The 14,029-nt window shown below is 27.8% G+C and overlaps 1 protein-coding gene across 3 annotated transcripts in view; it reads left to right on the top strand.

The window, feature by feature from the left end:
- The window catches only part of Calx (sodium/calcium exchanger 3), a 105,950-nt gene that overhangs the window by 21,162 nt on the left and 70,759 nt on the right, over positions 1–14,029 (top strand). For all 3 annotated transcript variants that reach the window (XM_015316378.2, XM_089178123.1, XM_015316377.2), the window contains one exon: positions 1,637–1,728. In XM_015316378.2, coding sequence (XP_015171864.1) covers positions 1,637–1,728 — 92 coding nt within the window. The remainder of the gene's footprint in view (positions 1–1,636; positions 1,729–14,029) is intronic.

The following is a 14,029-nucleotide window of genomic DNA, read 5'->3' as shown; positions in this document are numbered from 1 at the left end:
AAAATAGAATAGGTTTTATACTTGTCTGAATTAACACTAGATGGCACTAGACAAATAACCCATTTTTTCGAATTCAGTAGCGTTTTCGAGAGATCAAATATTTGTTGGGCTGTCAAACACCCCATGTGCACTTTAAGGGTTAAATTAATCGGTAAAACAGCAATAAAGGTGTTATAGTAAAAAAAAAAATACAGAGGGCGTATATATTGATGGATTTGTGAGAGCGTATATATACGCTTTTAGCAATCAAAGGGTTAATTTGTAAAAAAAAGAAAAATAACGCAAACAAGTTTTCTCTTCTTCTTTCTTTTTTTTTGTTTTGTTATCATTGTTATCGGTTATTTTACCGTTAAATATTTCTTTGTAATAATACTCTTTTAAAAAATTGTTCTTAAACTTTTTTACTGTAGCATGCTGATGTATTGTCCGTGTAATAATGCACTTTTACAAACGAAATTAAAGTAATAATTCTTTCGTATCGTTGCTCGTGTAAACGAATAAACGTTACGAAGTTAACTTTCATTTTTATCTACAATCGTGTGGCTATTTTTTTTTCCTTTTTTAATTACAAAAGTTAAAAATCATCAAACAATTTTGACAAATAAATGCAAATATTTGCTAAATGATTATATTTCACAAATCATTTTTTGTCATTTCTTTAAAAACGATCCTTGATAAGAAACATGTAACAATTCTGAAATATTTCCAATTAAATATTCATTGTCTTATATTATTATTATTATTATTATTATTATTATATCTAATAAATCAAAATAACATTTAATACGATAATAGTTGATCAGAAATGTTTACCTGAAAAAAAAAAGAAAAAAAGAAAAGAGAAATACAAAATATAACAATTATTAATTTTAATTGATTATTTTAATTAAAAGTATAATAACTTTTAGGTTATATCTAAGAGAGAGAGAGAGAGAGAGAGAGAGAGAGAATCATTATTGATATTATTTCGTCTAAACGAAATATAAACAAATCTATATGATTCATATTAAAAATCATTACAATCTTGTTATAATAATCTTTGTCCCAATGTTAATAAACGTTAATAAGAGTCAGAAGAAAAGTTTAATTACTTTATAATAAACGAACGAACGAACGAACAAGTGGACAAGCAAGGATTAACGAGAATATCGATCGATCAACGATTATAGTAGTAGTAAGCATAATGCTTTAAAGAATTGTGCACGGTATCGTAACTTCTCTTCTTCTTCGGGTATCTTCTCAAACGACGAGTTGGTTATCGTCACGGCGTGGCTTCAAGTCTAAGGTCAGAGTTATTTTAGAGATAACCATGTTACCTTCGACCTCCTCCCCCTTACACCCCCTATCCACTTTCTTTCTCTTTTCTATTTCCCGTTCATCGTTATTCCGGAGGATTTGCATAAATAAAATAATAAACGATGACGTTAGCACGCGAGAAAACAAGGAATCTTCTTTTAACGTTTACAACCCCCACCTTCTACCTTCCCCCCTTCCCCTCTCTCCACTCTACTTCAGTCCCCCCCCCTCTACATACATACATTTCACGATAGATTTTCTCATACATTGTCCTGAAATTTGTCGATCATAATTTTTCTCATAATTCTTGTCTTTTTTGTTTTGTTTTCTTGGATTATAGAAAAACTGTGAATTTGGAGATCGTCGAGGAGGACTCTTACGAGAAGGATGCACTATTTTACGTTGAACTTGGTGAACCACAGTTGCAAGGAGGTAAGTTATATACAAATTTTTATATATCGTTATTATATATATATATATATATTAATATATGTTTTTAATAATAATAATAATAATTTTGGAATTAATTTTTTTCTTTAAAACTTTAAATTTTAATTTTATCATTGATTAGTCACACGTCATTAGCCCTACGTGTTTCTACAGGAAAGGTAAAAAAAAAAAAAAAAGAAAAAAAAAAAGGAAATTTTCAAAGAAAGAAAGAAAGAGGTATGCAAGTGATGAATGTGAGTGGTGGTTGGTAGTGGTAGTGATGGTGGCCTGACGATGAATGGAGTCGATTATACTTTTTGCGAATTTAAATTATTTTTTTCCTCCCTCTCTCTGTTTTTCCTCTCCTCCTCCTCCTCCTTCTTCTCCTCCTCCTTCTTCTCTTTTTCTTCTTCTTCTTCTCCTACTTATTCTCTTCTTTTTTTTTTTTTTTATTTTTAAATATTTTTTCCTCTTTATTTTTTGTTCCTCTTAATGAAGATTAATTCGTCGATCGGTGTGGCTCATAACTTTCTGAAACCGCACGGAATGGGATGGTTGAAATTCATGGAATTTCATCTGTATATTATACATATACTACATATACACACACACACATACATAACCATCAACTCTGTGTTAGAATCTATAAAGGAGGAAAAGATTTTTCCTCTTATTTGTTCATCGTGTTTTCTAAAAGTACGAACGAACGAACGAACGAACGAATGAAATAAAGGATGAGGATGCACTTGATTGCGACAATACTTGTATTCATCCCTTTTTCTTTTCTTTTCTTTTTTTTTAACTATTTTTCCATGCATTTGGAGAACTTCGAATGTCTTTTTCTAAACTTCATTTCATAAATCGTTTCTCGTAATTAATATTTAATGGATGCACATTGCTCTTGAAATAGATGAAATGTGAATATTTGAGCAGCTTATTTTGAACATGGCCTAACTTTATTTATGTACGAATTGAGATATTGATGGGTTTGCGTTTCAATGCAATGAAAAATATACTAACGAGTCATAATGCTTAAGTTGATCTAAGGATGTTCAATTTATAGTTCTTATTAAAATAGTGGCAATTATTAAATGAATAATATGAAACTTACCACGAATGGAATTAGGCAACTTTCAAAATTAACAATCAGATTTGTTATCAAATTTCGAAGGGACTTAACTCCATTCAACATAATTTAAGATGCTTCAAATTGAAAAGTTTCATTAATAATAATTAATTGAAACGCAAATTTTTCAATATCTCGATTCGAACATAAATGAAGGTAGACCAATTTCAAAATAAACGGCTCATATATCAAATATATCAAACATATAATTGATATCTATATACACATTTTTATTTTATCGTTAATAAAAGTAATATATTTAACCAGTTGACTGTGGAATTTAGTTTCAAAAGATCACCACAGGATGCGGAATTAAAAACAAGCAACGACGTGTATACACGTCGAACGTCAGGGCAAATGATATTATTATTATACATTTTACGAAAAACGATGAAGGATTACATTTTTATTCAAAGTCAACAAAATCTAACAATTTGTTTTTGAATACGTGATTTTTATTAAAAGCTTGAAAATAGGCAAAAAATAATAAAATACATAAAAACAAGAAAAATTGAAGATAGGAAAAATAAAGAAGAAAAATAAGAGAATAGTTTAGAACATTTCAAGCTATGTATGTGTGAGATATGTTTCAAAGTGTGCACGGTACTAAGCAAAGTGTGACTTGACAGGGTCGTACACTAAAACCTTGTTTCCCTGTGTTTTCCATTTGTTCGAGCAAACGGTACATCTTATAAATACAAATAAATTAAATAAATATAAATAAAATACTATTGGTAATATAAAGGGAACATATATCACCAAATAATATTCTTATTACATTTTATTGACATTTCATGAGTTTTTATAATGAATGATAATTTTGTTATTTTACACGACGAGTATGCACGTCAAAAGCACCGCAATAGAGATTTGGTCGTATACGTGTATACACATCGAACGCACTTAACTGGTTAAATTTCATCGTTATACAAATACAATATTCTATTACGTTTCGTTTCATTGATTTTATCACGCAATCGTCTATATTCTTCTTGGATTTCATCTAACTGAACGTAAGTTGTTTAACAAAAAAAAAAGAAAAAAAACAAAACAAACAAAAACAAACATGTTACAAGTATATCGATGATACACATTTGAAATAATATTAAATATTATTTAGATTTAAAAAACGTATTTTATGTCATGCAAAATTATGATATTAAACAATTTGTATTTAATTTCTTATAACAAATTACTCATTTACGAGATATTTCTTGTTTTAATGTTACAGCGCTTGCTTGTAGTTAGGCTAGTTCTTTTACGATTTAAAACGAAAAACAAAAAAACCAAAAAAAAAAAGAAAGAAAGAAAGACCACTGAAAAATAATTAAAAATCTACAATTTGTCGTAAAAGAATAAAATGAATTTTGAAAAATAAACCTCGAAACTTTCGACTTGTCGAAGGATTTTTGGGGGGTGTTCTAAATTCAAAAATTCAAAAACTTAAAAAAACAAACAAACATGAACAAAAACAAAGAAAAAAATGGGTAAAGATGCAAAAATATTCGTTTAATTTGTTGTTGTTTTTTTTTTTTTCCGTTATTTTTTGGTAGTTCGTAAAGATTAGCATCATAGTTCATACATATATGTTGCTTCAAAAACGTCAACCGATTTCCTTTTCAAGAGTTATAACTCTTTGCTTTCGGTGAATGTCTAGCCACTACGATTTGCATATTACGAGTTTTCCTAACGTGCTCACTCGTAACACTCGCTCTTTAGTTCATGCATATGTATAGCCTTATTTTATTTATAATTATTCCATCCTTCGTACTATCCGTTCTCTTCTTCTTTGCAAAACATGCTTATAGATAGAAAGAAAAAGATATAAAAACACAAACACGTATTACGTTTACGTATTAGATCGTTTCAAACGAAGTAAATAAGTTGAATTTTTATTATATATAATAATTTAATTAATTTATCACAAATAAATATTTATATATATATATACATATATATAATAATTCATAATATTATTTAATAATATTTATAAAATCTCGACACATTATTCAGGGGCTGTTGTTTGGTGTTTTGCAATCGTTTTGAAAATTAAAAAACAAAAAAAAAAAGGATTTTAAATGAAATAAAGAGAGAAGGAAAAAAATAAAAAAAAATAAAAAACGAGGAAAACTCATTCGTCGTTCGCAGTGATTTCGCAATAACCGAATGAAATTTATGAAGATAAAAAAAAAAAAAAAAATCTGAAGAGGAAAATTGATCGTAAAAATTTCATTCGTCGTCTCCCTCTCTCTCTCTCTCTCGCTCACTCTCTCTCCATTTATTTTATTTTCTTTTTTATTTTTCATTTGATAAAATAATAAATTAATCACTACCCTTTTTCTCTCGTTTCTATTAAAAATAAAGTCGTTCTATATACTTTCTTTTTCAATTAATTTTTACGATTTTAATCAATTTATCCAAAGTTTTTCTAGCAACCTTATTAACTTGTTTTTTTTTTTTTGTTAATAATGAAAATAAATTGTTCGCATAATTGTGTTTCCTTGGCTCTAGCACAGATTATATTACAGTAGTTACGATTAACATCTATTAAATAAAATTAATGAAATTATTATGGGATATTATAATCGAGATTAGGAAAAATTTGATCTATCCTTGTTTTTTATGATAATATAATAAATCTATTATTTTTTTATATTTAATTTTTACACCAATTAACCCTTATCCGTTTTTTTTTTATTGATGATTCTCACTAATTGTAAGTTATAAGTAGTTTCGGTAAATATTCAAAAAAAAATTGTTCACTATTATAAAAATTAACTTATTATTTATTAGAAATTATGTATTTTTTTTTTTTTAAAGGAGTACTAGAAATATACGAGAAATTGTTAATTATTTAATTATAAATAACATATTTTTATTTGTAAATCACTTTCCACGTGATTTACAACCGACAAGGGTTAATAATCTTATCTTCTTCTTCTTTCTTAATATATATAAATTACGTGTCACGTTGTTTGTTCGCAATGGACTCCTAAACTACTGAACCGATTTTAATTAAATTTTGCACACTGTGTGCAGTTTTATCCAACGTGAAAGATAGAATAGTTTATATTTCAATTTATAATCGTAATATTATTTTATTGCGAATTATGACTTAAAGATGTGTGTATCGGACTGATTGTGAGCCACAGCAACGCGTAGCGGGGCACTCCTAGTACAAATATTATAATACTACCTACGATTTTGGTCTTTTTACAAATTCATTTGACATTTTTCATATATTTCCATTTATTTTTTTTTTTAAATAAAAAAAAAACACTTTTTCATAATACAATCGTATAAATTCTCTGATTATTAACGGATCAATTGTTCGTTATCAAATATTTTTCAATGAGAGTATTGTTTAATAACTTGGTGTATTTTCATCATATGATAACACATATAAAAGTATATGGGACATTTCACATGAAGCAGACAATGAAACAAATTATAATGGGTATCTCGATTCATTTAGAAGATATGAACTGAACTGTAATCGAAAAATGTATTCCTCATATTTTATCCAATTTATCAAAATTGTTAATTAAGGTAAAAAAATAAGAAATAATGACGTACAATTATTGAGGTCCCATAGAAGTACAATTGAAGCTAATTATGAACAAAATTCACGATCTCACATTTTTTTTTTTTTTCATTGTCCGCTTCACGCGAAATGCTTCATATATTAATTGTTTGATATAATTAATGATTATTAGAAAGTGAGATAGATAATTCCCATGGAACGATTGATAATAGTTACAGGATGTATATACTAATTGTTTGATATTATCATTTGATCCTTTGTTAAAATTAATCACGTGAATATTGAATATGAAGTAATGCAAATTGTTTCCAAGATATCTCTCTCTGTGTCTGGAGATCTGTTAATCCGGATTTTAGAATGTCATCTCACGTAGGCAAAAGAGAGAATGAGAAAGAGAGAATGAGAAAGAGAGAGTAGGAAATGAGAAGACAAATTATTATCCGGCACTAGGCAGAACGACTCGATGATAGTAGTGGAGGTTGGATTATTATTAGCATGACTCACGTTCCTATTATTTCTGCTGGCGTTTCTGAATGCGCCTAGGCGTTGTTTCTCGATTCAACTAGCATTCACACCATACCGTCCTTGGATTATTCAAACCCCCCATCTCATACTTTGTCTCACCTTGAAACCTCGAATTAATGTGAAGAGCCGTGACAAATTAATAAAAAAAATAAATCACATTATATATATATATATATATATATATATATATATATATATAAAGTTAAAAAAAAAGAATTAATAAGTTTGTTTTTTTCGTAATTTTTGTATATTACGTATTTATTGTTCGATTCAAAAATTAATTACGTTCGGTATGACACCTGTGTTTAAATAAATATGTAATAAATGTAATACATGAACAAATGGTTTAATTATTTCTTTACTGAAAAAAAATAGATCGTTTAAATTAAATGGATTATTTTTTATTCTTTTTACGGTTGAAGAATAGGTATACATGAAGTATCGACAGTTAAACGTGTTTGACGACTATATCCGTCATCGCTTGATTATCGCGACACATACCGAAACGCACTCTGCACACAGATTGCCACACTTAACTGGTTAATGTTAATTAATTATATAAATTTTATATAAATATATTATTGATCGTATTATTATACGTTTATTCATTTCATTGATTAAATTTGATATTTAACATGCATACATATATGCGTAAATACTTGAAATATTAAAATTTCATATCACCTTCCCAACGATAAACTAAAAGTATACAAATAGTTTGACATTTCTAGGATAATTTTCTTATTATCGATAGTTCGTTAGTAATATAAACAAAAATTACACACACACAATAGAAGAGCTTTCACAGAGGACAATGAGCCAGTCTTATTATGGATTTTGAAAACGACGGTACGTAAAATTTATATTCCGTGTTCTTTAACTACAATATACATTTGATTTGATTAATTAACAATTATTTTAATACTTTTATGTATTCTATTAATATATTTAGAATTGTTTACAATAAATTACATATGTTTTAACGTTTCTACTTAGCGGTGATTTTGAATTGAAAATTTTCATCTGAAATAAAATAACAGATGGATATTATTTGATATTCGAAAGATATAGGTATATATCTATTTTTAAACAAAAATTTACTTTGTGTATTAAATTGATACTAAAAGGTATATAAATAATAGTTAAAACGAAAGATGATGATTTTTAATGACAGATATTTTCTTTAGAATTATTTTTGTATTTGCTTAAATTCATTTGTTATAAATAATCCTTTCTAATTAAAATCATTAAATATATAATAAGAAGACGCTCACTAAAGTTGTATATATAGACACACACACACACACGTGTATACTTCAGCTGTAAATAGTAAAAATCGTAAATTTTGTTTAATATATACATATATATTTTTATTAATTATTTTTATTATTGAAATATATTTATATATTAATATTATCTTAATATATATATATAAATTACGTGTCACGTTGTTTGTACGCAATGGACTCTTAAACTACTGAACTAATTTTAATCAAATTTTACACACTGTGTGCAGTTTCATTCAACTTGAAAGATAGGATAGTTTATTATAGTTAATTATATAGTTATAATTATAATATTATTATATATTAATTACTTATATATTAATAATTATTGTGAAATATATTTTTGAAAAACAATAAACAAACAAACAAACAAACAAACAAATGTTTACGTGTTATATAATTGGGCCGAATTCATTAAGCAGGTTGAGAAACACTGAGTTAGAGTTTTCGAAATTTAACATTTCGTGTGCCAGAGTAGTTGCAGCCGTTGCCATTTTATCACTGGCGCTTTGCAGATATGCATTCATATGCAGCCTCTCGTCAATCAGTGGTCCAAGATATTTTAGGGAAGAGATCTGACCGTGACGGTAATTTTATATAAGTGCATACACACACACACACACACACACACACACATATATATATATATATATATATATATTTTTTATTCATCGTTTATCATTCTCTTTCTTATGCAACAATTTAGAAAATGTAGTAAGAGAAATGATATTAAAGAAAAATGAATAAAATAACCATGACATTAATAAAGGACATAATCTAAAAGGTTGAACGTACTGTTCTTGACTTCGGGAACTGGTTTAAGAAAATAAATGGCATTGAGATAATAATAATAAAAAAAAAAGGTAATTTCAAAGGCGAGCATTTATTAATACGATTTCTTTTTTATTTTTATGAGTACGATAAAACATTATTAAACGTAGGATAATAATATCATAATGTATGGCACACGTTTTTAATTTAAGCCCCCATGTGCTCTTTTTTTTTCTCTTAAATATCTGTATATGTGTATATATATATATATATACGTATGTGTACATACGTGTTATAGTATATTTGTAGAAATTTTACGCTTTGTACTTTTCACGTTGTTCTTTGTATTTTTATTACTTTAAAATAATAAAAGCAAGCATATGTGTTATACGAGTTTGACAAAAAGAAAATAAGTATAATGTACATATTCCGTAATTAAGTTTATAATTATTAGAATCTTTTACATTTATGAAGTTTCTCAAAATGAAGTTTAATTCTAAAGGACTTACGTATGGTTATATATATACATATACATATGTATGGAAAATATTAAGAGATGAAATAAATTACTTTAAAATATTAAACGCATCATATTTACAAATGTCCGACTAACTTTATAAATCATAAACACACAATTTATATCACTGCGTGTTTCATATGATGATACACAAAAAAATAACATTGTTTAATTTATAATTGGTATTTTAAATTAAAAATAACAAATAAGAGTTCCCAAAAATTGAAAATACTTGAACGACAATTACAAAAGTTTCATTTTTTATTGATACATTATTAACAATTCCAAATTGATTACTCATCACTTATAAACATTTACAAAGACAGATGATTTAACCTTAACCCTTTCGTTACTATAAGCCACTATAGTGGCCCTCCATAAAATACCGTGTATTTTACATACAATGAACATATGCAGTTATAACATATCAAATATCTCATTATGGACGTGTAATTTTAATGTTTTGTATCTTTCAATGAAAAACCGTAAATATCAGCACCAACATCCTCAAAAATAAATTGCAGTTTCGATTTATGCTGCACATATTAATAGCCCTTACAGTAAAAGTTGCGCCACAGAAAACACACCCGTAGTAAAAGGGTTAAGGGTGAATTACGTAATTAAATAAAAAAGAAAACTCGATCTTCAACAAATGTTATTTAAATGTGAGAACTAAAAGAGAAAAAAAAAAAGAAAAAATAGATAAAGACGTATAAATAATCGAGTGAAAGAAGCATCTCACGATCTGGAGAGAGAGAGAGAGAGAGAGAGAAAAAAGAAAGAAAAAAAAAATACCAACGAATCGGTTGCTCCCCTTAATAACGAAGATTACAAGTCTAGTCTAGTCTCGTCCTTCGAAAAAGAATTATATTCTTTATCGGTACGTTTACGGGTTACGGTGGTTCTGTGTTCTCTTATCCTCTTTCCCTATACCTTCTTTTTCGTTTCTTTTATTTTTTTTCTTTTTTTTTCTTTTTTTTATCACCCATTCCATTTCTCTATTCTTTAACCCCCCGTTGCTCGCGAGCACGCTGATACTTTCGTGATAATGGATCGTTCGTTTCTCTCCTATATATATATAGGATATATATATATATATATATATTCTCTCTCTCTCTCTTTTTCTCTCTCTTTTTTCTTTTGTCGTGGTTACCAGCTGGTCCCAGTTTTTTCCCATACCACCACTGACCCACATTTTACAAACGCATATTTTTTTCCTCCCTTTCTCTCTCTCTCTCTCTCTCACTCTCTCTCTCTCTCTTTTTCTTCTTTCTTTTCTTTCTTTTTCTCTCTTTATCTACCCATTTTATAACTGCGGTGCAAAAGAGTCGTAAAAATATACATATATACATGCATACATACATACATATATACATACTTTTGCTACCATCGCAAGGTCGCATACTCGAGGATGGGCTTTGAGTGATAAATGACTGAAAAGTGTACGAACAGTTAAAGACTTTGGGGGTGAGAATAAAGGGTACGGGGGTTTGAAAGGTAACGAAAAAAAAAAACAAAAAAAAAAGAAAAGAAAGGAAAACATAAAGCTTTGCATTTTCGAATCGGCCAAGGCCAAATGGCGTGAGGGGAGAACACTGGCAATGAACTTTCGACATCGAATCGAACGTACAATAATCGATCTATATATTTTAATCCTTGTAACCTTTTTTTTTTCTTCGTATTTTTTCTTTTTCTTTTTCTTCTTTTTTTCTTTTTTCTTTTTGTTTGGCGGGTATAACGGATAACAGATAATTCTCGTGGCTTTGTTTAAAAACATTCGTTTAGATTATTCTTCGAATTTTTGTTCCTTCCAATAAAAGATAAAAAGATTATAGATAAAAGATATATATATATATTTAGATTATAAAGAGAGAAATATATAAATGCTGAAATATAAATTTTTCACCGCACGCTTTGATGAAAAGCTTTCTTCGATTTTCAACGAGTTAATGTGAAAATGTCGGGTGCTGCCAATCTTGTTGAAGTCCACAGTTTGTTTTGTTTTCTATTTATTCTTTTACCAGTTTTTTTTTCTTTTTCTCTTTTTTTGTTTTTTATATATTCCCCCTTTTTTTTTTTCTTTTCTAGGGTTGACCTACATTTAAAAAAAAAATCCCTCCCTCTTCTCTCTTTCTCTTTCCATCGTTTTTTTTCACTTCATCTTCTTCATTTTTTCTTCCTTTTGTTTTTGTTTTTTTTTGTTTTTCCATTTTATTTATTTATTTTTTTTTTTTTTTTAAAGAAGTCCCGTTGTAAAACGCACAAGGAGACCTTACTTCACGATCCAAGGTTGCGTCAGGAAAATGAAATTGAATGTAAAACGGCAAGTGTTTACCCGTAAAAGTGTAAGAAACGAAAAAGTTTTTCTTTTTTCTTGTTTTTTTTTCTTGTTTTTTTTTTTCATTTCTTTTCCTTCTTTCGATCCCCCGAACAATTGGCAATAAAACTTCGTTCAGAAGGGTTCCGCAACCTCTTGAAACAGGATTTCGCTTTTAACTCTAACACGTTTATACTGAAAAATGTATAGGGGCTTTTTTTACTTTTTCGTTTTTTTTTTGTTTCCCCTCCCCTCCCCTTTTTCTCTTTTTGTAATAAAACGTCAGTGTTAATGTTAAACGTTGGATCCGTCCGTTTTCGTGACAATTTTGTTAATAATTGTTAATCGTTGGTTTTTATTCTTTTCTTCTTCTTCTTCTTCTTCTTCTTCTTTTAATTTTGTTAAGTTTTAAAAGAAGATAAAATAATAATGAAAACAATTATAACTCTTAGTAAAAATCGTACGATTATTATTAAACTTGATAAACATTAATGAAGCAATTAAGATCTTAGTTGTTAAAAAATTCAATAGAAGTTAATTGCCATTGAAACTTTCAATGGTGTACGAAGCCATTCGAGAACGTAAAATTGCCAATCTGTTACACCGAAAGTCAGTAAATCAGTATTTACGGTGTATAAGAAGGCTGAGGGAAGAATCTAACCTACCAATTGCACGATATTTATACTTAAACGTTTACAGTATTATTATGAAATAAATGAAAGAAAAGAAAACATTAATGTGTTTTAATAACGATTTAGTTTATTGCAAAATATTTCGAAATACAAATTTGGAAAAATTTCTGCACTGGGGAGAGGGGAATGATCGTTAATTTTATTCATCGAATTTTATCTAATCGTTTGTTTTTTTTAAGTGAAAATTTCTTTAGAATCAGGGTGATTTGAAAATCGTGAAACGGAAGAACGTGAAACCGATGAAACAAAAATAATTAATTAATTATTCAAATTCAATATATAATTTAATTCTATATTATTTAATTCTATATATTAATTAATTAATTAATTAATAAAATTCTATATATAAAAATTCATTGTCACAATATGTTTGTCCAGTAATAATTCCGAAACTACTCAACTTATTTTAATGAAATTCATTTTATTTCACGCGTGATTTTGTCCAACTTAGCACATAGCACAATTTTTATCTATTTTTATGTATTTTTTTATTACTAATTTAAAGATTTTTATTTAGAGGTTATCTAGGTTCTGTTAAGGTTCTTTCAATAGATGGCGCTGTATTACAATTCAATTAATTCGAAGCTTGATTTTTTTTGAAAGTTTCACTTCTAACTGTGTTGTGATCTGCACACATCTGTCTTTTGTTTCTTTTTTATCTCCCTTTTTAAAAAGATAAAATAATCTGACCAATTTAAGGATTGAAAAGTAACGAACACTCATTGTCAGTAGTAACCATAATTCCATTCGTGGTTTAGATGGATCGTTTTAGTGTAAAATCTCTCTCTCTCTCTCTCTCTCTGTTGCAAAACGTGACTAGATTTTGCTTTTACGGATTAACCGAAAGGGAGAAATGAATGAGCAAAGAAAAGAAAAACCCCGTGCCCTTTTCATTCCTCTCGCTCAAAAAAAAAAAAAAGAAAAAAAGGAAAAAAATAGGTAAAAGAAGAGACAAAAGTTTCTAAGCGTAATTTAAATCGCATTCAATCACGATTTACTCAAAATGTATTTAAAAGGGAATGTTTGATTGCACTTTTATTTGTAATACATAGTTCTAATACCCATTTAGAGTAAATTCGTCTAGTTGTTGTTAGAAAGTAGGGTTATCCCTAGAGACGATTGCGGTATGTTACCGGAACTAACCGTAAAATCTCATAGATCACGTGAACGTCCATTTGCACGGAGGTTGGTCCCTAGAGGATGTACAAGGAGATGTGTCCAGTTGAGTTAGGACATTTTTTTTTATAAATCTAGTAATACTATTTGATATCTAATAAAATATCCAATTAATTGTGATTTTTTATTATTTGTATTTGTATTTTTGTTTTTGTTTTTTTTTTTGCAATACTTCATTTCGATAAAATGTTCCAACAATTCGAGATGAGTTAATAAATTTATCTAATAAAATATATTTTGTTCATCAATTAATTTCTGATTTTTTATTATTATTTTTGTTTTTGTTTTTGTTTTTGTTTTTTTTTACATACTTTAATTCAATCAATTTTTCAACAATTCCAAATGACGTT

The sequence above is a fragment of the Polistes dominula genome, unplaced genomic scaffold (genome assembly GCF_049000335.1).
Source record: "Polistes dominula isolate Pdom_NZ unplaced genomic scaffold, Pdom_raw_medaka contig_77, whole genome shotgun sequence".
Taxonomy (NCBI): Eukaryota; Metazoa; Arthropoda; class Insecta; order Hymenoptera; family Vespidae; genus Polistes; species Polistes dominula.
Note: the sequence above shows the minus strand (reverse complement) of the source record. Positions and strands in the feature narration are given on the sequence as shown.